At 40.6% G+C, this 22,356-nt stretch overlaps 1 protein-coding gene across 2 annotated transcripts; it reads left to right on the plus strand.

Annotated features, from left to right (window-relative positions):
* Positions 1 to 12,608: 12,608 nt before the first annotated feature.
* On the plus strand, positions 12,609 to 22,356 carry TAT (tyrosine aminotransferase). 2 transcript variants are annotated; one of them, XR_004322490.1, is made up of 13 exons: positions 12,609 to 12,792; positions 13,397 to 13,643; positions 13,795 to 13,899; positions 15,713 to 15,780; positions 16,640 to 16,798; positions 16,999 to 17,137; positions 17,567 to 17,619; positions 18,404 to 18,556; positions 19,169 to 19,297; positions 19,629 to 19,712; positions 20,051 to 20,110; positions 20,427 to 20,525; positions 21,292 to 21,309. XR_004322490.1 is itself a non-coding variant. In XM_006183702.3 (12 exons), exons 2-12 carry the CDS (start codon positions 13,409 to 13,411, stop codon positions 21,430 to 21,432), a joined length of 1,365 nt encoding a protein of 454 aa, XP_006183764.1. In that variant the 5' UTR covers positions 12,611 to 12,792; positions 13,397 to 13,408; the 3' UTR covers positions 21,433 to 22,356. The 2 variants fall into 2 exon arrangements, 1 of the variants encoding a protein (XP_006183764.1); XM_006183702.3 differs by lacking the exon at positions 20,051 to 20,110 and having other exon boundaries at positions 12,611 to 12,792; positions 21,292 to 22,356.

Genomic DNA, 22,356 nt, shown 5'->3' on the forward strand with positions numbered 1-22,356 from the left:
TTTTTCACTCAGAGATCCCCATTTCACAGGGAGGAACAGGACTGTTCACACAGAGGAAGTCTATGCTCCGCTTCCAGGAAGGACTCTCAAAGTCCATTTTATAGACAATAACTGTGAAAGCCACAGCCTTTGGTTGTCTTTGTTTTATGAGAGAATGGAAAAGGCTTCTGGCAAATCAATTGAAGGGGCAGAGTTTATCTATTTGCAATGGACTGGAAAGAGAGGCAAGAGGGAAAAAGCAAACGTCCTTGCCCTGAGGAGTGGGGAAGAGTGGGACGTGAGCAGGGGCGCCAGGAGCCGGACAGAGAGCTCTGTGGTCTTTCCCTAACCCCCCTGCGGAAGACTTCCCACCTGGAGACTGAACTTGGAGGACCAGACCTCCAATAGCTGGAAGCACTCGCTACGCCCTGGATGCAAAAGGTGGGCCCAGTACATGGAGCAGGGAGATGGGAGGCAAGAGGAAGACTGCCTTAGCTTGGGTGGGAGGAGCCCAGCCCCAGCACGTGGCAGGGTGCAGTCCAGGCAGCCCAGATGATGTCCTTCCACGCTGTGACAGTCTATGACTGCCTAATAATTTCTAGAACGAGAGTGAGATATTTAAAAATAAATTAATACATTAATAGCTTTCCAATTCCTCTTATAAAACTTGTCAGAGTCCTACAGCCTTGACCAATGGAATCACTGTTCCCTCAAACCATTGCTGTGCAGGGATCTCAGATGAGGGCCCAGGGAAAGCTGGACTTGAACGCCCTTGGGTGACACGGAACCGAGCGTGTGGGGTGGAATTGCTTCCTGGGAGTAGCTGCAGGGACTTCCCCAGCAGAGCCCCAGTTCTGTACAGACTCAATCAGAAGGACAGCCCCTTAATTTTCATCTGCTGGTTCCCTCTGGTCTGTGCCCAACAGCTACAGGTGGAAGTGACCCAACTGACCCACCGCTAGCAGCATGTATTTTTTTTTTTAAAAAAAACACCTTTATTGTGGTTTAATTCCTATACAATAAACTACACATATTTCAGATGTACAATTTGATGAATTTTGATAGAAACTTCTGAAACCATCACCATAATCAAGATAGCTAAATAACATTTCCATCACTCCCCAGCAGGTGCAAATTTCGAACTCCTGATTTATCCCTTCCCACCCCCTTTACTCGCAGGTAACCATAGTTTGTTCTCTATATTTGTGAGTCTGTTTCTGTTTTATAGATAAGTTCATTTGTGTCCTTTTTTTTTTTTTTTCCACATATAAGCATTATCATATGGTATTTTTTTTCTCTTTCTGGCTCACTTCACTTAGAGTGACAATCTCCAGGTCCATCCATGTCACTGCAAAGGGTATTGTGCTTTTTAATGGAAGCAGCACATGTCTTTTGTAGGTTTTGTTTTGGTTTGAGTGGAGTCGGCCCTGATGCACACACTCCCATCCCCTTGTGTTCGAAGGCATTATAGATGGCCAGTTGGGGCCGTGAAACAAATGTTCCTGTGTTAAACCGAAAGCCCTGGTTAGTCCTCTTGAGAGGAAGACTAAGGCACTTTCTCTCTTACTCCATCTGCTGCCACCCCGCCACTCAGCCCACCAACCTGGCTATGCCCTGAACACACCAGGTGCTGTCCCTCCTCAAGGCTTCAGTCTTGCTGTTCCCTCTGCCTGGAACACTTGTTCTCCCCATAGTCCACTGGACTCATTCTTTCTCTTCATTCCCATTAAATGTCACTGCCTCAGGGAGGGTGTGGGGGGCTATTCTAATGATCATACACTAAATACCACTCCTTTGAATCCCAGCCCCTACCTTATTTTTCTTTATGATATTGATGCCTCCTGACATATGTTTCTTTGTTCATTGCTTCTCTGCCCAGACAGGGATGTCAGTGCCAAGAATGTAGGGGCTTGGTTTGTTTCCTTCACTGCTGTATCCCAGCGCTTAGAAAAGTGCTTGGCTCATAAATACTTGTTGACTGAGTTTATTAATGAACTCTGGCTGTGGAAGAGCTTTAAGGGACAAGTAGGCACAATGCCCCACCAGTCTCCATACTGACTTGGTTCAAACCTGAATCCTATTATTCAGTTTCCTTCTTTTAGAATTTTTTCTCTCCCAGTCCCTTTGCTGAGAGAGCTACGTACCCAGTGGCTCTCTTCTCAAACACTGGAGATCCCATTGTGTCTCTTTGTTTCGTCAGGGTCTGTGGGAACTTGATGTTCCCAGACTGTGTTCACTGTGGTTTGGCCCCCATCGATGGTCTTCTCCCTTCCCTGGATCCTACCAGTGAAACTGGATCAAGTTTGCTGAGTTGCATCACCTCTGGCACTTGTTTCCAGGCAGAAGTGTGAAGGAGTGTCCTTGACGCCTCAGTGGGGGATGGCAGCAGCAAACCCTTTAACCTTTGGAATATTCTGTGCTTCTTGGCTGAAAGACTTTTTCAGAACTGCAGACCCATGGAAATCTACTCAGGACTTTCTGCAGTGCAGAAGCCAGGCTCAGCACCTGCCTTATCTGGGAAGAAGATCCTACGTTACCCACTAAGGCACAGGGCAAAGGATGCTTAAGTGTGTGCGGGGCTCCGAGGAGATGTCTTCCTCATGGAAAGTCCTGTCTTGTGGCTCAGATCTCACACAGCAGGAGGTAATGTAGGCTAAAGGATGGGTCTTGTAGTCTTCAGGGATCCCATTAAAGGTCAGCAAGAGAGAGGAAAGTTTTGTATTTTATGTCATTTGTAAACTACCCTTTTAGTTGTCTGCTCAGAGCTCAGGCTTCATGGAAAGAGAATCCCTTTCTTTCTTTCTCTTTTATATATACATATCTATATAGCCTCATCTTACTTACAGAACTAGGTAGATATTTACAAGAGGAGCTGAGCTCCATTTTGCATACCGCCACTCATGAAATCTTTCTGGAAGGAAAAGAAATAAAATGCAAGAGTTAACCAACCATAGAGCCTTTGAAGAATCTACGAAAACCCAATTTGTTTGACCTGGAAAAGAAAACTTTGACACTTTCTTGAGAGTATAAATAATTCAATGTGCAGCAGAATAACTTGTCCTGCTACATTTGTTCTTGAAAGTGGCTTCTGAAAATCCTGAAACAGGTGACTGTGGTCTTGTGTTTAAAATAAAATCGATAGAGACCCATAGATGCAGGATGACTTCAAACTGATGGCTGCCTATGATTATTCCAGTACCTATCACTCATAGGGTTATGTGATCCAGGTTAGAGTTGCAGTGGGATTTTTGTTCAGACACTTTTGGTTGTCATCTGTGGTCTCCCAGCAGGAAACAGATGGTGCACACAATCTAGGCAATTTGGACAGAGTTTAATAAAGGAACCACATCCAAAGGTGTTCTGGCATAAAATAATTGATTTTGGATGTCTTGTGGTTCTGAGGGTTGACTGGAATAGTTGGGTGAATCTCTTTTGGGATTTCTCATGCAGTTGTAATTATCTTGGTCTGGTGTAATCTGAAGGCTCAGATAGGCTGGACATCCAAATGGCTTCCTCACTTACCTGCCTGGCACCTCCATATGTCCTCTCTCTCCAGCAAAGTAAACAGGATTTCTTACTTGGAGGCTCAGGGTCTTGTCAAAATCAAGAAGCAGAAGTTAGTAAACCAGTTAAGGACTATACCCAGAACTGGCACAGTGCACTTCCTTCAACTTCCCCTGGTCAAAGCTGTTACAGGGTTTGTCCAGAGTCAAGAGGGTGTAGAAATATATTCCACCTCTCAATGGAGAAATGGCAAAGCCACATGGCTGAAGAGTGTGTAGAATAAGAGTATTGTTGCATCTATTTGGAGGGACTACATCTGCCATAAAAGGTATAAATAGAGTTTAGAGAAACCAACAGGGGAGTTGTCCCCACTGAGACCTGAATGGGCAAGGGGAAAAAGTGGTGACAAGAACCCGGAGAGGGTAGCTATGTGGAGATGGCCCCCTGATGGTAGCTATGGTCTTCAGAAGATGCAACCCAACCAGAAAGGAGCCAACCTTGTACACCCCCAACCCCACTTTGAACCTCTTGCCAGTGGCCCACAGTGGCCAAGGGGTCCCACTGATGGGGTCCATGAAAGTCAGCTTCCTGGGGCACAGAGTAGGGGGAAGGGCAAAGAGTGGATCTGAAGAGGCAAAGGGAAGATATCCAGCATTCCAATGGGTAACAAAATGTCTAGGATATGTGACCCATGGACAAGAACAAGATGCAGGACCAGAATTGCTCTTTATAGGACTGGAAGAAAAACTGCCTAGTTATGAGCAGCTTGAAGGATTTCTAAATGCCCTGATGTGTTGAAACAACAACAACAACAACAACAACAACAACAACAACAACAACAACAACAGCTTAAGCCTTTTCCTTTGGCAAGAAGATAATGCTACATTTTGGTGTTTTTATTTGTTTGTTTTCAACAATAGCCATGGTTGGCTATATTTTCATGGGGGCTGGAAGTAAGACTTGAGTGGGAATTAAGAATAGGAAAACAAGATCTGATGCCAGGAGCTGAGTCAATTGGTAAATATTGAGCAGCTTTCAACACACAGTCAATTAAGGAACAACCTCAATACCCATCAGCTGATGAATTGATAAACAAAATGTACTATAGCCATCCAATGAAATATTCAGCCATACAAGGAATGAAGTGCTGATACACTCTACAACATGGATGAAACTTGAGGACATTATGCTAAGTAGAGAAGTAAGGTGAAAAAGACTATGTGTTGCACAATTCTATTTATAGAAAATGTCCATAGAGACAGAAAGTAGATTACCTACCAGGGGCAAGGTAGGATTGAGGAAGTAGGAAGTGACTGCTAATAGGTACAGGATTTCTTTTTGGAGTAATGACAATGTTCTGGAGTTAGATGATAGTTATGATTGTACAATCTCGTGTATATACTAAAAACAAGTGAATTATAAACTTGGAAATGATAAATTTTATGGAATATGAATTATATCTCAAAATTTAAAAACACAACCAAAAATAATATTTTTATTATGACACAAATAATGAGAAATTGTGGTCTAGAGACAGGCTGATGAATTGGAGCATAGTTTAGACTCTAGATTATTCTATACATCAGAAAGGCAAGAACACAGGATGTTTCCCCAAGAATCTTAGTTTATTTGCTTGGTGACTCCCTCTGTAAATCCAAATTACACTCTTTCTTAATGAATGCTAAGAATTGGAGGGGCATTGAGGTTCTAGCCATCCTCAAATGAAAGAACACCAAGTTCTTACTAAAGAGGAATGATGAGTTAATGGGAGAATGGTTGAAATGACTATGCAAAGTGCAAAACAAACAGGATGGTGTTACTTGCTAAACTCCATGAGCTAAGTAGCCAGCAGGTGGTTCAATCAGCAAACAGATACAGGCTTTATTTCCTGTTTAACCTTTAAGGCCGTGATGTGAAGTAACCGGCCTTAGCATTGAAAGGTCAACTAGTCTTCCCTTCTCACCATGGGAAAGACATCAGACAAACCCAAATTGAGGAACATTCTACATCAAAACTGCCAAGGTCATGAAAATCAAGAAAGTCTGAGAAACTGTCCCAGATGAGAGGAAACTGTCTTGGATCAGATTAGACTCACAGGACATGACCATTAAAAGCCATATGGTCTCTGGGTGGGATCCTGGAACAGAAAAATGGTGTTAGTGGGAAAACCTGGTGGAATCCAAATAAAATGTAGAGTTTGGTGAATATGAACAGACCAGTGTTTATTTCTTAGTTGTGACTAAGAATATGCCACAGTAATATAAGATGCTAAAAATAAGGAGAATCTGGATGAGGAGTATGTGGGAACTATTTTTGCAACTTTTTGAGAAATCTAAATCTATTCTTAAAAAAAAGTTTAGTTTAAATTTTAGAAGGTCAACAATGTTGACCTCTCTGTTCTGACAGCCTTTTCCTTGTCTAGCCTACAGTTTTATAGTTTGCTTATGGGTTTTTTTTTTTTTTACATGAGATATTGAACATGGGAACAAACCATTAGCTCCGTCTCTAAATGTCAGATGGACCATAAATTATCAAAGCCCAACATAGCTTCCTAATTCCTCCCAAATCCTCACCTCATCTTCTGTAACTATGCAAAGGCTTGGATTTCCCCTCATCGACCACTCCTTCTGCTATTCCTTTCCCTCTGGTTTGTGTACTGTTCATTTCATTGACAACTGGTGAGCAAGTACTGAATATGGCTAATATAAGTTACCACGCCAGACCTGAAGGAAGATGTGGAGAAGTATGGGGAATGCACCCCACCTTGTACTTCCTTAGGGAGTTTGCAAACCACTAGGGGAGTTAAAACATGCATTCCTTGTACCCAGCAGATGAGTGATGGTTCAGGATGGAAAGATACAAAATAACGAATAATAAGCAACATAAGGCAGGTGAATACTCCATGCTTAGTTCTTCTAGTGGATTCATTATTTTCTTAAAGGTATCCCCAGTTGACTCTCTCTTCATGTGTTTTCTTCTTTTTATTTTTTTTCTACTTAGGGTAGAAAGGACTGTATTTCTCAATTCACTTAGTCCTCTAAAGTGAGGTGGACCTGCGTAGCAGGATCTGGAGCCAGATGGTGAGACTGGGACTCCAACTCATTACTCACTACTGTGGGACTCGTCTTCATCTGTGAAGTGGGGATGTAACAGGCTCCATCCTTCTAGGATGGCCTAGAGGATTATGAGTTGATTTGGGTAGAGTGCATCATACGGTGCTTGGTATGGGACATATGCCCAGTAAGTGTGAGCTCTTATGCCTTGATCGAGAAAAGAAGGGTGTGGAAACATATAAAAATGGGGGGGGGGGGTCCACAATTTTAGGTGATCCCTAAAAAGCAAATTCACAAAAATTTTTATGGTCTTAGGAAAATCACAAAATGTGTATTTGTATGGAATACAAAATCCTGATATATAAAGCCTACGGATGTAGCCCTAAGAAAAAAATGTATTTCAAAATGTTAATTGTGGATGAAATGATTAACAATGGTTATCTCCGGGTGGTGGAACTATTTAAAAATACTGTTCTATCAGAAAATAGAAAGTAGAGAGGTGGTTGTCAAGGGCTGGGGAGGAGATGAGGGGGAATTTATGTTTAATGGGTATAGAATTTCAGATTTGCAAGATGAAAAAGTTCGGAGATCTGTTGTGCAACAATGCAAATGTAGTTAACACTGCTGAACTGTATACTTCAAACCGATGATGATCGCAAATTTAATGTGACGTGGTTTTTTTAACTGCACATGCGCAAAAAATTTCTATGCCAACACAGTAGTTTCAGACTTGAGAACAAAATCAGTGGAAGTTGTTTGATTTTTAAGTGGAAGCCTTAACTGTTGGCTGGCTGGTGTAGCTTTTTGCAGGTGTTTCTAGGTTTATTGGGTGCTGACTGCCCAGTGAAGGTCATTTGGTGGCAATTAGGTTTCCTAAGTAGAGTTGGGTCTTCTCTTTGGTTCCCCACCTCAGCTTTCTATCCAGAGAAAACATGAGCTACAGAGGAGGAAGTATTACCAAAACTTGTTTGCTTTGTCTATTTTTCTTTCTGATCTAGGTTCACTTGCCACCTGCTGAAAGAGGGCGTGCCACGGGGATGACCTCTGATACAGCAGCCCCTGGCCCCTTCACACCCCCTCCGCTCTGCAGGTTCTGCGTCAGCTGCACTATTTGCAGGACCACATGCCAAAGCCCCGTGCTGCTGGCTGTTCTTTGATCTGTAAACCTGTGTCCAAGCCAAGTCGGGTTGAGACAGGAGAGGCTGGGCCAGGGATCCCAGAGCTGCTGTTTTGTTGCCTTGCAGTGGCTTCCTAGGCCCAGGTCTTGCCTAAGAAAAAGATGAGTCCCCCTGCAAGACAGGTGAGGGACGTGAATAGGTAATTCATAAAATGCAAAGAGCTAATAAATATATGGAAAATGACTATCCTCATTAAAATGAAAAGGAACAAAAATAACAGTAACATTTTAATACCTTTTTTTTTCCTGTCAACCAATTTGGCAAAAATTTTTCGAGAAAATAATTCCCAGGGTTGGCAAACAATTACTGATAGGAAGGTAATTGGCCATTCTGAAAGGAAGCTGGCAATGTGTATCAAGAACTGTAAAACTTTTCATTCTAGAATATAATATTCCATAAAAGGTTAGGAAGATATAGGAATTTAGCATAACGTAAAGGTGCATTTCACATTAACGAGGAGAGACTTCCATTTCTGGCCATATTGAGGTCAGGAAGAACTGGAAGATCTCCAGTTATGAAAAAAAAAATCTAGACGTGTTGGGCAAAATATAACAAAATGCCTAAGTGAGCTGCAGAGATAAAAATGGAATACCCTGGAGGCCAACCAATGAAAAGGACTGAAAACCAGAGATGTAGGTGAGCTGACCCTGCTGCCGCCCCAGGGGGGATTATCAATCTGAATAACCTAAGGCTCCTGGTTTAATGACCAGGTGGGGACAGGGCACCAAGCCCACAGGCTGTGTATTGTGTGTTGTGTGGTGGGGGGAGTTGAACCTGCGTCTCCTGTGCAGCTGGGATCCTTGAGAGGTTAAACCTTGAGTGGCAGAAATCAGTCACAATAGCTTCTAATTTTGGGACAATCCCATCCTTGTTTGACTTAATTCTTACAAAGGTCAATATCAAGAGGAAGAGCTTTAACCTCCAAGATCTGTCCACCTGGAGAACCCCTGCTGTAACACTCAGTTGATTCCCTATGTCACCCCTTAAGCAGGCTATGTTGTCCCGACAGGTGGTCTGAATTCTGAGAGGTTGTCAAAATAAGACATATTTGTGTTGTCTCTTCTCCCTGTAGTCCATCAGCTGATCAATTTGGCAGGTCTATCAGTAGCTGAAATGTGATTCCACCTCTAGGAAATTATCCCACAAATTATAGGACACTCCTAAAAATTCCCATTCGTAAATTATAAGTGTATTCAATATGATTTATTTGTAACAGAAAGAAAAATTGGAAGCAGCCCCATCTCCAACAAGAGTAGAATGATTAAATGAACACTGTAAGGGTAGGAGGGGGTGATAGTTCAGTGGTAGAGCACATGCCTAACATACACGAGGTCCTGGATTCAATCTCCGGTACCTCCATTAAAAATGAAAAAAACCACTACAGCCATTAAACAGAATTAAGTTGATCTCTGTGTATGAAAGTGGAAAGAATGCCCACATAACACATTAAGATTTCTTAAAAAAAGAAAGCAATAGGAAAGCAATAGAACAACATTGTTCAGTAGAAACGCACAGTAATTTCAAAAATTTTAATAGAAATATTTTAAGTGTAAAAAGAAATGCATGAAATTAATTTTAATAATATATTTTATCTCATCCAATATATTAAAATATTATTAAGCATATAATCAATATAAAATTATTGATAAGGTATTTTACATTATTTTTGTGTGTCTTCAAAACCTGATATATATATTTTACACCAACAACACATCTCAATTCAGACAAAGCACACTTCAAATGCTTAGTAGCTTCTTACGTCTAGTGGCTACAATAAAAGACAGTGAAGAATAAAACACATAGTATACACATTTTGAACAACTCCAAAACTAGCTATACAAATATTGTGTAGACATAGAAAACACTTGGAAAGATAAACCCAGAAGTGGCTAAACTGGCTATCTCTATGGAATGGAATTATGGGGAAAGAAGGTGTTCAGGGTTTAGTTCATAAACATTAAATTTGAATTTATTATATGATGATACATAATACTTTAATTCCTAAAAAAAGTAAATGAGAAAGAAAAATGTTTATTCTCTTCAATGCAGTAAGTCAGTATATAGTAAAATTTATCTTAAGGATATAATAAAATATTTTATGTACAAAGATACCCTTGACAGCATTACTTTCAATGATAAAAACTAGACTCCACATCATGTCCAACAATAAGAAAATTATTCAATAAATTCTGATACTTCACTATGATGGAATGTTTTTCATAACATGGGAAAATTTCATGATATAATTTAAAAATTCACAATGCAAAAACTATCCATAATATGACCCAGCAGCTCTACTCTAAGCTATATACCCAAGAGAATTAAAAACATATGTTCACACAAAACTTGTATACAAAAGTTAATAGCAGCATTATTTCTAATAGCCAAAAAGTAGAAACAAGCCAAATATCCAACAGCTGGTGAATGGATGAACAAATGATGTATATCCATACAATGGATTCCCATACAATTCAGCCCTAAAAAGGAATGAAATCCTGATACATGCTACAACATGGATGAACCTTGAAAAACATTTGCTAAGTGAAAAACAGCAGACACAAAAGACCATGTATTGTGTAATTCCATTTGCATGAAATGTCAGGAATAGGCAAATCCATAGAGAGAGGAAGTTGATTAGTTGCCAGGAGCTAGGAGGAGGGAAATGGAAGTGGCTAGTTAATGGGTGTGGGGTTTCTCTCTGGAGCAATGAAAATGTTTTGGAATTAGATGGTGGTGATGGTTGCACGATATTGTGAGTGAACTAAAAAAATCACTGAAGCTTACACTTTGAAATGGTCAAAATGGTGAATTTTATGTAACGTGAATTTTATCTCAATTTAGGAAATCTGTATATAGAACAGAATCCCAACTTTGTGGGGGAAAAATAAGACTCATGTATTAAAAGTGGTGGCAGATTATAAATGCTTTTAGTTTTTTCTGATATTGCTCCATTACACATATGTTATATTTTAAAAGGGAGTGGTGGTGAAATTAAAGCGTTTAGAAAAGAATTATCTTCCCTCTTAACAAAATCTATGGACACAATACCGTGTTCTCACTTGTTGGCAGCTTCACCAAGGGCAGTCCATCCAGCCTGTGAAGTATACTCCTATCTATACAAGGTTTAACTGCATTTAGTAACACAAACAAGAAATTTGCCTTCTGCTATAGGGTGCCAAATAGCTGAGCTGATTCAAGCCATTCCTTTTCTGTCTTTTTAGACATTGTCGGCATAGCTTTTTTTTTTTTGTCCTTTTTTTAAGATTCCACATGTAATCAATTATCATATGGTATTTTTCTTTCTCTTTCTGACTTACTTCGCTTAGGATGACAATCTCCAGGTCCATCCATATTGCTCCAAGTGGCATTATTTTATTCTTTTTATGGCTGAATAGTATTCCATTGTGTGTGTGTGTGTGTGTGATATATGTGTATATATATATGTATGTGTGTGTGTATATATATATATATATATATATATATATATATATATATATATCACATCTTCTTTATCCAGTCATCTGTCAATGGACATTTGGGTTGCTTCCATATCTTGGCTATCATGAATAGTGCTGCTGTGTACGTGGGGTACATGTGTCTTTTCAAATTATGTTTTACTCCATATATATGCCCAGGAGTGGGATTTCTGGATCATATGGTAAGTCTATTTTTAGTTTTTTGAGGAATCTCCATATTTAGACATAACTTTTTGAAACAGAGCAGTCTGGGCTATCTATCCCAGGGCTCAGGGCTTCCAGCTTCAGAACCTAAATTCTCTTTTATCTGGCTGGCTTCCTGCCCTTGCCCGGTGCTTCTGCTTCTTCACAGGTGAGATGGAGTGGTAAATGCTTGCTTCACTGGAGTGGGAAAGAGAATGCATTAGGTAAGTTCTTTCTTCAAAGCTCTAAAATATGGAAGGACCAGAAAAATAAAAGGTTATTTAACTCCACTGGAGACTTAAGTCACTGATAAGTAGTTGGAGAAGAGAGAGCTTATGTAACAACCGTCTGTCTTCCAATAAATAAACAGGTAGGATCTGAACCATGGGGTCACTGACGCTTTTCTTAACCCTTGAGTGGGTAGTACTTTCCATAGGCTCACAGGGAGGCCGAGATCTCTGCTGTGTTTGCTTAGCCAAGTGGTTTTGTTTAGATCTCACCTGACATCTTGTTTTTCATGGTAACACTGTAGCAGGTAAATGAAGGGGAGTTCCCAGTATAAGGATAAACTTGCACAGGTTGGGGTTGCCTTAGAGACTCTGCTTTTAAGATATTTATTGAGGGGGCTTTAATTTACTCTAACTGCCCAGTTTGTTCCAGCTGGAGCAGAACTTTGTGGACTGACAAGGAAAGACGTTCAAGATGTAGGAAGAAAATAAGCATGCTGCCCAGCAAGCTGTGGAGCATGAGCCCATGAACGTTTTGAAAAATGTATAAAATTCTGTACCAGTGTATCTACCTACCTACCATCGAATCTATCTACTATCTATCTGTCATCTGTCTATCCATCATTCTTAGATCTACTGATCTATTGTCATCTGTCTCTCTCAGTAAATGGATAGAAACGGCCAAATCATTACCACTCCCCGCCCCTGGGAATGAGAATGGAATGTTCGGACAACAAGTTGCAAGGAAGGATTCTCACTTCTTACTTTACACATTTCTGTGCTGTTAAAATGTTAGTAGGTTGTTTTGTAACAGCAAAGATTTCATAAAAATTCCCAGCTGTAATCCCAACTACCCCTCTGACAGTCCTCTCAAACATCTCACAAACTGCCTGGAAAGAGTTAACACAGAGAACTCCAGATGTCTGAAGTGAGGACAAATTCCTGATTTGTTGGTGGGGGTGGAGGTAGGGTTAGAGGGAAAAAGCAGAAAAAAGTAGGGAGAGGAGGAACAAGGAAGGCTGGCTGCTCAGTTGTCACTCGAACCAATAGCGTGAAATTTTCAGGCCCAACGCCCATTTGTGGGACTATTTCAGGAGTCAGGAATTGCATCTGAATCCACTGTAACTTGTCAAAGAACTGAGACAACTTCCTGGTTTGGTGGCTTGGAGGCTGCTTCTCTTTTACTTGGAAGGTAAAATCTCAAGCACCATCTAATTTGATGGTGGTGACTTGGGTGCATGCTTTTCTCTTTGTGGTGTATTGATTTCTTTTCCCACAAGGTAGTAAGATGCTTATGGGATAGGGCTTATGTTTACTAATGATAATATTAACTAAATTTCTAACAACATGGAGTGATTCTTCCTGGTTCTTCTTGGCACGGGACAAGACACAATCTGTTGAAGTATTAAGGAGACTCTTCTTTGCATAGAAATGAGGGAACACATATGCTTTCACTGTTTAACAATTTTCATGTCATTTTACTATGGTTTCACTGAGAACATGGTTAAGTTTTCACAGGGATTACAGTTGCACATAGCAAATCTCATAGTAGATAAGTATTCAATGGAACATTCTCTGCTAATATTGTAGAATGAGTTTTTGCTTATTTTCCATCTCAGTGAAAAGTCTTAAAACTCCCTTCATTCATAACAGAGCTACTTTATATGAGAAAAGAATTTGGAAAGAGATGTCTGGTGAAATCACCCCAATGTTTAGGTCCAAATGCAGCTCCACCCCTCACCCTTAGGATGGTGTCTGTTTTTAGTGTCACAGGGACCTCTTTCTTTTCCCCATAGTCTCTGCTAGTGATGGACCCATACGTGATTCAGATGCACAGCAAGGGCAACCTCCCCTCAGTTCTGGATGTGCATGTCAACGTCGCTGGGAAAAGCTCCATGCTGGGAAAAATGAAAGGCAAGAAGGCCAGATGGTCCGTGAGACCCTCGGAAATGTCCAACAAAACTTTCAATCCTATTCGGGCCATTGTGGACAGCATGAAAGTGCAGCCAAACCCAAACAAGACCACGATTGCTCTGTCAATTGGTGAGCTGGGGACATGACCAAGAGTCAGTCATTGTTCCTCTTAGCCCCATCCTCACAGTCTGGTTGGAGAGGATGAAGGGGAGGGTGTGTCTGGGCACTGGGCCTGGAAGAATGACCTCTTAGTGGTTCTTTTTTTCTCTCCCATGAAAAGGGGATCCTACTGTGTTTGGAAACCTGCCAACGGACCCCGAAGTTACTCAAGCAATGAAAGATGCCCTCGACTCCGGAAAGTATAATGGCTATGCCCCTTCCGTTGGTAAGTTCCTCCTGAGATTCCTAATCATTAGTGCTTTTCTAGTAGTAATACATTTCTAGAAGTTTTCTTTGCTTTTCTGATGCAGAGTTCCTAAGGAGAGGCTAAGATAAGAAGTCTCAAAATGCTAAACCTCAAGCCATGAGGGTCCAGCTTCTTTCCTGACTTCCTTTGGCATAATGGCACCTCCCCTCTCGAGGCTCCCATTACAAACTTATTTCTCATTGGTGCTCCTAGCCTATCATTGTTCATTCTAAACTAAGGTTTTGAATCTTGCTGCAGCTGCTTCTTTACAGAGTCCTCTAGGTCCTAAATTAACTTACTTATTGCCCCATGTAAATAACTTCTTGGCTTTATTCCTCCTTTTCTATGTATTCAGGATTTATTTTAACTACAGTCCTGATCACACTCCCAGTGTAACTGTGTTTGTTTCAAAGCCAAAACAAAGAACAAAATACAAAAAACCGCAAAGCCCTCAAGAGCAGCAAAGAATGGGCTGTCCAGTTGGAAGGCAGAAGACTGTTTATGAGAAAGAAATTATTCTTATTTAGGTTTAACTTTCTCCATCTATTAAACATTTCTACCCTAAACATTTTGGTAAAATAAGTGATTCCTTGACTTTGTTCCAGTATTGCACATCTCATCCCTTGTGTATATGTGCACATAGAAACATATTCTTAATACAGAATAAAAAGCCAGTTTCATGTTAAAATAGAATTTTTAAAACACTTTAAAGAGATATCAGGGACATGGTTTTTAGGTTGGTTATTTACATGTTATAAAATTTCATAAAGAAAAATCAAAATAAAATAAGAACGAAAGTTAGGTTATAAAAAAGTTTATAATGAATTTTATATCCAAAGTATTAGGAAACGAATTTAAGCTGAAAAACCAGAACCAAGTCTCCATTTGACAAATATTCAAAGGATATAGAACATTTCATGCCAAATGTAACACAGATTATATATCTAGAGAATGTTCTTCTTTATTAATGATCAGGGAAGTGCTAATTTACATAACTTCAAGAGACCCATCTCTACTATTAATTTAACAAATATTACAAAATATTACCTCTTGCCTTGATAACTGAAGACATCTTTTTGAAGGTCAATTTTGTAAAACATAATAATTTGTAGAAACTGCCTATACTTTAAGCTTGTAAGCCAACATTTGGGAATATTGTATGAAAATATAATTTAAAAGGGAAAAAATTGTACAAAAACACTAAGAGGTATACAGTATAATGTGAAAAAGTTAAAATGGACCCAATGTAATGAACTCATTAATTACAAGTTTTCAAAAAATATAGTCCCTAGAAGGGATTTAGGAAAATCTAAATCCTGTATTTTAGATTAAAAAATCTAAAATAAAATAAAACATAATCACAGTAACCAAGATGCTGCAGTGTTTCATAGTTTGGGTTACTCTTTTAAAAATTTTAAAAATTTATTTATTACTGTATTATTTAATTATCTTATTTTGGCAGGGGGTGGAGAAGGTAATTAAGTTTATTTATATTTAGAGGAGGTACTGGGGCTTGAACCCAGAACCTCATGCATGCTAAGTATGTGCTTTACCACTCGAGCTATACCTCCCCCCCAGGGGGCTCTTTCTGGTTATTTATACATTTGTGCTCATTATAAAATTGTAAGATATAAAGATAATCTCCTTTACCTACAGCGACTGAGAGCTAAACTGAATGGTATGTGCTCTGAGCTGGGACAGAAGGTAGCTTGAAGACCTGTTGACTTAAGGGCATAGCTGTCAGTTGTGGAATGAAAACTTCCAGCTTCCTCCTTCTGCTCTTCTCTCCTAGGCTACCTATCCAGTCGGGAGGAGGTTGCTTCTTATTATCACTGCCCCAAGGCACCCCTGGAAGCTAAGGTGAGCCTCAGACAAGGTACCAGCTCTGAAGCAATACTGGGAAACTCGACCCTTTTCCTTATTTCAGTTCCATGAGGAATAAGAGTTTCAAAGGGAACAAAAACTAAGGATAATTTCCCGTTGGCAGTTCAAAGACTTTTTATACAGTTAAGCCACTAATCAAAGATTATATTTAATGTCATTACAGTATGATAATAACATTGTATACAACTTATGTGATGTCTGCTTCAAGGAGGCTCAGGGGACTTAGAGGTTACCCTATATTTGATTCTCTGTAAAATATAATTGAAAAACAATAATCCATAAACACCAAATAATTGAATTTTTAAATTTTACCAACAGGATCTTTTCTTAATCTGTAGCTTCCTTCACTCACCCTAAGGTTGCTCAGGTGGGAGAATAGAGGCACCTTGGTGTATTGGATTGATGGCAGTGCCAAGTTTAAATGCCACCCTCTGCTCTATTGTCTACATTTCTTAACATAAGAGGTGCCCTTCATCTGTATTTCAGAAAAGAGTCAGACTTCAGATCTCTGGTCAAAAGTAAATAAATAACCAGGTGAAAAAGTCCAAGGTCATAATGATCTCTCATGAAGGTCTGCTGAGTCACAGCCAACCTGTCCTTTTTTAAGTGATTTATTTCTTTCAAGTGCCCAACATTTTCAACAACCTTTAGATATGAATATATATATATATATATAAACATATTCATTTCTTTCCATTTTGACTTAGTACAGTCCCCACTACTTTACGTAGAATTTGTAAAGGTTTATTTTTGCCCTCCACTCATTTCTGATAATTTCTTTTCTCCTGTTACTGGTGGAACCTCTAACAAAATGAAACTTTTATTTTCTTCATAGGATGTCATTCTGACAAGTGGCTGCAGTCAGGCTATTGAACTTTGTTTAGCTGTGTTGGCCAACCCAGGGCAAAACATCTTAGTTCCGAGACCTGGTTTCTCTCTCTATAGGACCCTGGCTGAATCTATGGGAATCGAGGTCAAACTCTACAATTTATTGGTAAATAACTTTTAAATTTTAGACCCAAGTGCTCAATTACTATGTTATAAAAATATATGACCATTATCTTAGGAGAGAAAGATCTGGAAGTGGGTGGTCGAGGCCACAGACATGTTTTGTTATTTACATTACACTTCTGAGTGAAGATTCCTCCTAAAGTTTTCAGAATCATTTTAGCCTCACCCTTTTTTCCTCCCCAGCCAGAGAAGTCTTGGGAAATTGACCTGAAACAACTGGAATCTCTGATTGATGAAAAGACAGCTTGTCTTGTTGTCAATAATCCATCAAATCCTTGTGGGTCAGTGTTCAGTAGAAGTCATCTTCGGAAAATTTTGGCAGGTAAGTCCAGCAGACTTCACTTGACAGGGAAGAAGATGGGGATGGAATCCTTTAGGTGTTTCCTGGGATGAGAAATGAAGTCCTTCACTAAGTTCCAAGCCTAGGATGGATGTGAGAGGGCTCCACTGGGGTCCCCAGTGAATGGTGTGCTACTGGAAAGGTAGGACTTGCCTGAAAAAGGAGAAAAAGAGGAAATACTTGCCTCTTCACCACTCCCATCATGTGGAAGAGAGGGTTTGAGATATCTAGTTAATTAAATAGGAAATTCAGGCTCTGTACCCTGGAAGAGTTTAAGAAAGGTCTATAGTTCTTAAAGAGAAAGATGAAACACAGAAATGTGAAGCGTGAAGTGCAGTAAGCCCAGGTGAATACTAAGTGCTAAGGTAATTCACATTGAAAATGATTTCAGCGTGTTTCTCTTATTTTCAGTGGCCGCAAGGCAGTGTGTCCCCATCTTAGCAGATGAGATCTATGGAGACATGGTGAGTCTTGGGCAGGATGCATCACTTCCGTATTTTCAACTCCAAATTATCTCATGAGACCTTTAGAGGTGGCATCCAGAGTAATCAGAAGCAACTCCTAATCATTTCAGTACAGCAGGAATCAGTATCCCTGCACTCTTAAATCCATAGATCTACCATCCCTTAGCCAATTTTCTCCGAAAAACTATGAAAATCTGAAGATTTTTGGAATTCACTTGGTGGCAAAATCTGACTTGGCCTCATATAAAGATATTTGTGGGGCTTCATTTATCTCACTAATAGATCTATAGAAGGCTGGAGGGAAAGGGTGGAGCAGTTACTATGCTCAACACGGAGTGCTGTCCCAGATTTCTGCGGGGCTGTTGCATAATATATAGCATAAGTGCTACATGGCCTTTCTAAAATCCACACCATTCTACATTTTGCAACATACTTGAGCCCAGGAATTTCATATAAGGGGTTATGGACTCATATTCTACTGTGAAATCTGTAACTCCACCCATCATCCATTTCCTAGAGCTGGCTTCCTGGTGTTGTACCTATTACTGGGCTGGGGTCAGTGTCCTCATTTTAGGCTTCCTTTAATCCAGACTGGACATCAGCTTAAATGTTTCTGGATAGTCACCTTGGAAGCCTCTTGGGGGTCCCAATCGTGTTTCAGGGTAGGGATGAGCCTGAAAAGCTGAGGCCCTGTCCCTAGTGATCTAAGGAAGATTTGGGGAGGCATAGGATTTGGAGGAAAGTAAGCCAGAAGACAACACTAACAAGCACCCCCTCTCCTTAGGTGTTTTCGAATTCCAAATTTGAGCCTCTTGCCACCCTGAGTAGCAACGTCCCCATCCTGTCCTGTGGAGGGCTGGCCAAGCGCTGGCTGGTTCCGGGCTGGAGGTTGGGCTGGATCCTCATCCATGACCGAAGAGACATTTTTGGCAATGAGGTCAGAACTGTGTGGTGAAATAGTATGCCTAATTTAGGAGATACACCTAGGTACCCTAGATATTTATTTATTTTGCATGCACAGCAGTAAGGAGGTGAGGAGTTTTTTTCTTTCTTCTTGGACCTGTAGTTCTGTGTGTCTGGAAAGACACTGGGTAAAGATGGTACTAGTGATTCCTCTCCAAAACTCAGTTTTCCTGTACCTGTCTTGCTGAAGAAGTTTCATCTACCTCCAATTTTGGTGCCACAAAAAAGGAAACAATAGCAGAAGTGACACAGTATTATTTGTGGGCTTACTGTGTGCCAGTGCTTTATGTACTTTATTTCAATTTAATCCTCCCAACAACTTGATGAGACCAGACTTGGTACTATCTCCATTTTACAGTTGAGAAAAATGAGACACAGAGAGGTTGTATAACTTGCCCAGAGTCACACAGCCAGTGGGTGGCAGAGTTGGACTACAAACCCAGGGAGTCTGATCTAAGGATGACACTAGGCACCATCACTTCTCCAGAAATTAAAGACTTGATAGTAAGAATGGTCAGAACAAGAATCCCCAGAGTGAGGATGCTTAAGAAGGGCTAAATAATGTGTTTGCTGGTGGGGCTTTTAGATCCGAGATGGGCTGGTGAAGCTGAGTCAGCGGATCCTGGGACCCTGCACTCTTGTCCAGGGAGCTCTGAAAAGCATTCTGCATCGCACACCTCAGGAGTTCTACCACAACACTCTAAGCTTCCTCAAGGTAAGGGCAGCCCATGGCTTTCCACTGTGGGAGTCAGGGACTTCCTCCAGTGGAATTTGGAATCATGGGTCCTCATTCCTGAAGCAATGTTCCATTATGGGGCTTCCAAACTAGGAGGTGGCATCAGTGCACATACCCACATTTCTCTAACTGCTGGCAATCCACTTTGCTCCCAGCCAAAAGCTTTGAGTGGTTGGATTTTTTCCTGGTTACTCCTTATGCCAGCAGAGCAAACTTAGGTTCCCCGTGTTTGACGTGAGCTCTCCTTTCAATGACTTCATTTTTCTTTTGCTTAACTTTTCATCTTTGATGTCTCTGCCTCCTCTCATAGTCCAATGCTGATCTCTGCTATGGGGCATTGGCTGCCATCCCTGGACTCCGGCCCATCCGCCCTTCTGGGGCCATGTACCTTATGGTGAGTATGTGGGTGGCAGGCACTTGGTGGCAAGCAAGGGAAGCCAGTCTGCAGGGCTCGCGAAGACAACCAGATGGGCTCCCGAGCTAGTCAGTTTAGGAATTGTCTTGTTCTGAATTGTCCCACTGATGTGGTTTAACCTCATCACTTAGAAAAAAAAAAGGGAAAACTCTTAAAATGTCTTAATTCTTCAACACAGCGAATCATTTTATATATAGACATAGAGACAATGTAAGACAGAAGTAAGAGGTTTTTCACACCACTGGAGTTCTCAATTGGGAGAGATACTGGTTCCTCAGGAGTGTTTGGGAATATACGGGAATTTTGTTTGTTTTCAGAATGACTGGTGTTCTTGGCATTTTGTGAGCGATGGATGCTAAATTTCTTTCAATAGCTGGGTGAGTTCCATGCAATCAGGAATTGCCTGGCCCACAGGCTAATAGTGCCTTTTTTGAGAAACAATGGCTTCCTATTTCCAGCTTTCATGTGTCAGCATCCAGGAAGGAACCCTTCAATAAACTAAAATATCAATATAAATATATCCTCTCTTCCCTATGAAAAATTCCATGAGCTCATAAGAGCTGTTAACTCTTGGTTATCAGTAGTGGAGTTCCAAGATATTTTTTAGAGCAGTCCTATCTTAATTGCTGGTATAGGGAGTTGTCCTGTTTTCCCTCCTTCTGATAAGTTTGCCTCTCTCTGCGATTGGTATAGGTTGGAATTGAGATGGAACACTTCCCAGAATTTGAGAATGATGTGGCGTTCACAGAGCGGTTAGTTGCTGAGCAATCTGTTCAATGCCTCCCGGCAACGGTGAGTGAGTCTCTCTCAGGACACTCTCAACAGTTTCTGGAGCCTTAGGAGCACTCCCTGAGTGGGTCTTTGGCCTGAATTTTTCTTCCCCTACAAAGCTTAGAGTTGGCGCTCGTATATGTAGGTTCTTCATCCAAGGATTCAACCAACCACGGATGGAAAACATTAGGGGGAAAAGAAGCCCAGAAGGTTCCAAAGTTTGAATTTGCTGCAAACTGGCAATGATTGACATGGCATTTACATTGTCTTTACAATGATTTAAATCGCATTTACACTGTATCAGATATTGTAAGTAATCTGGAGATGATTTAAAGTACACAGAAGGATGTACGTAGATTATACAAATACTATGCCATTTTATACATGGGACTTGAGCATCCTCAGATTTTGGTAGCCTGGGGGGTTCTGGAAACAACACCCCATGGGTTCCAAGAAACTACTGTATTTTCATTTGAAAAGATTCAAACTGATGGGTCTCATGACCTCTATTTAAAATTTGCTTCTCCCCCATCACCATCCCATCCGATCTGGGAAGAAAAGTTGTGGCTGAACATTCTAGGTGAGAAGAAATCAAGCTTGTCCCAAGTTCCTTTTAAGATAAATGAACTCAGTTACTGGCCTAGCACCCCAATGGTGGGAATTGAGTGAACTGATACTCTGGGGTAAATGGTGTCAGTACTCCATGCTGATTAGGACTCTGGCCATATTTGGATGGTCCAGTCCCAGATTTACTTGCTCTAAGAATAATAGGCTCTCATTTTTGCAGTGTTTTGAGTACCCGAATTTCTTCCGAGTGGTAATCACAGTACCTGAAGTGATGATGTTGGAAGCCTGTAGCCGGATCCAGGAGTTCTGTGAGCAGCACTACCACTGTGCTGAAGGGAGCCAGGAGGAATGTGACAAGTAGGCCGGGGTCCATTCTCCTGAGGATGCATCCCATCCAGCAGGGGAGGGCTGGACTGAGCCCTGCTGCCCCTCAGGGAGTCAGGTTCTCCTGCTGGGAGAGGGCCCTCTCAGACCATGCCAAGGATCCAGAATTGCTCCTGCTTTCCCCTGATGATATCCACACACACACTCTGAATCCCAGATTTTCATCTCACTCGGCTCTGCTGCAGTGACTCACTCATTCATTCATCTGCCCCTCACCCACGAGACTTCTTCCTTTTTCTCTTGAGAGTACTAGCTGAACAAAGTTACCCAAAAAACAGTAGAGATAAGAAAATTAACAGTTCAGAATCAGGAGAAACAAAAGGTTGAGGGAACTTGTATCGCCAACCATGTCCTCATACTGTAAGTAAGAACACACTCTCTCCAGGCAGGTCTGAAGCCCAACTCTGTTACTGCCTCACATCAAGTATACCTCACTTTATGCAACAGTGCTATAATGAAAGAAGCTGGGGACATATGTACTTGATTAATTCTAGAAATGAGAGAAATTTGCTAATTTGATGGATTCCTTGCAGAAACTTTTCATTAATTTTTTTGTAGAGAATTATTTTTTGATGCAAATAAATATCCTTTAATTGACTGACTTTTTAACTTTAGATATATGTGTATCACACTTTCTTAAAATGAGGGCACATCTGTAATTTAAAAAAAGGGGGAATCAGAGGACCTTCCAGAAATGCTGCTGTGTAAAGGTCATAAATACCCTCACTTGTCACTGTTATAGAATCATTATTAATTTTGCTGTAACATTGATATTGATTTATTGATATATATATTATCTTTTCCTATGTTTACTAAAAAAATTTATATTAAGATCTTTTATTTTGCCAAGGGTATAAATTATTGTTTTTCTTTTTTTAAAAAATAAAGTTTACTAAGTATT

Source organism: Camelus ferus, chromosome 9 (assembly GCF_009834535.1).
Source record: "Camelus ferus isolate YT-003-E chromosome 9, BCGSAC_Cfer_1.0, whole genome shotgun sequence".
In the NCBI taxonomy this organism is placed as follows: Eukaryota; Metazoa; Chordata; class Mammalia; order Artiodactyla; family Camelidae; genus Camelus; species Camelus ferus.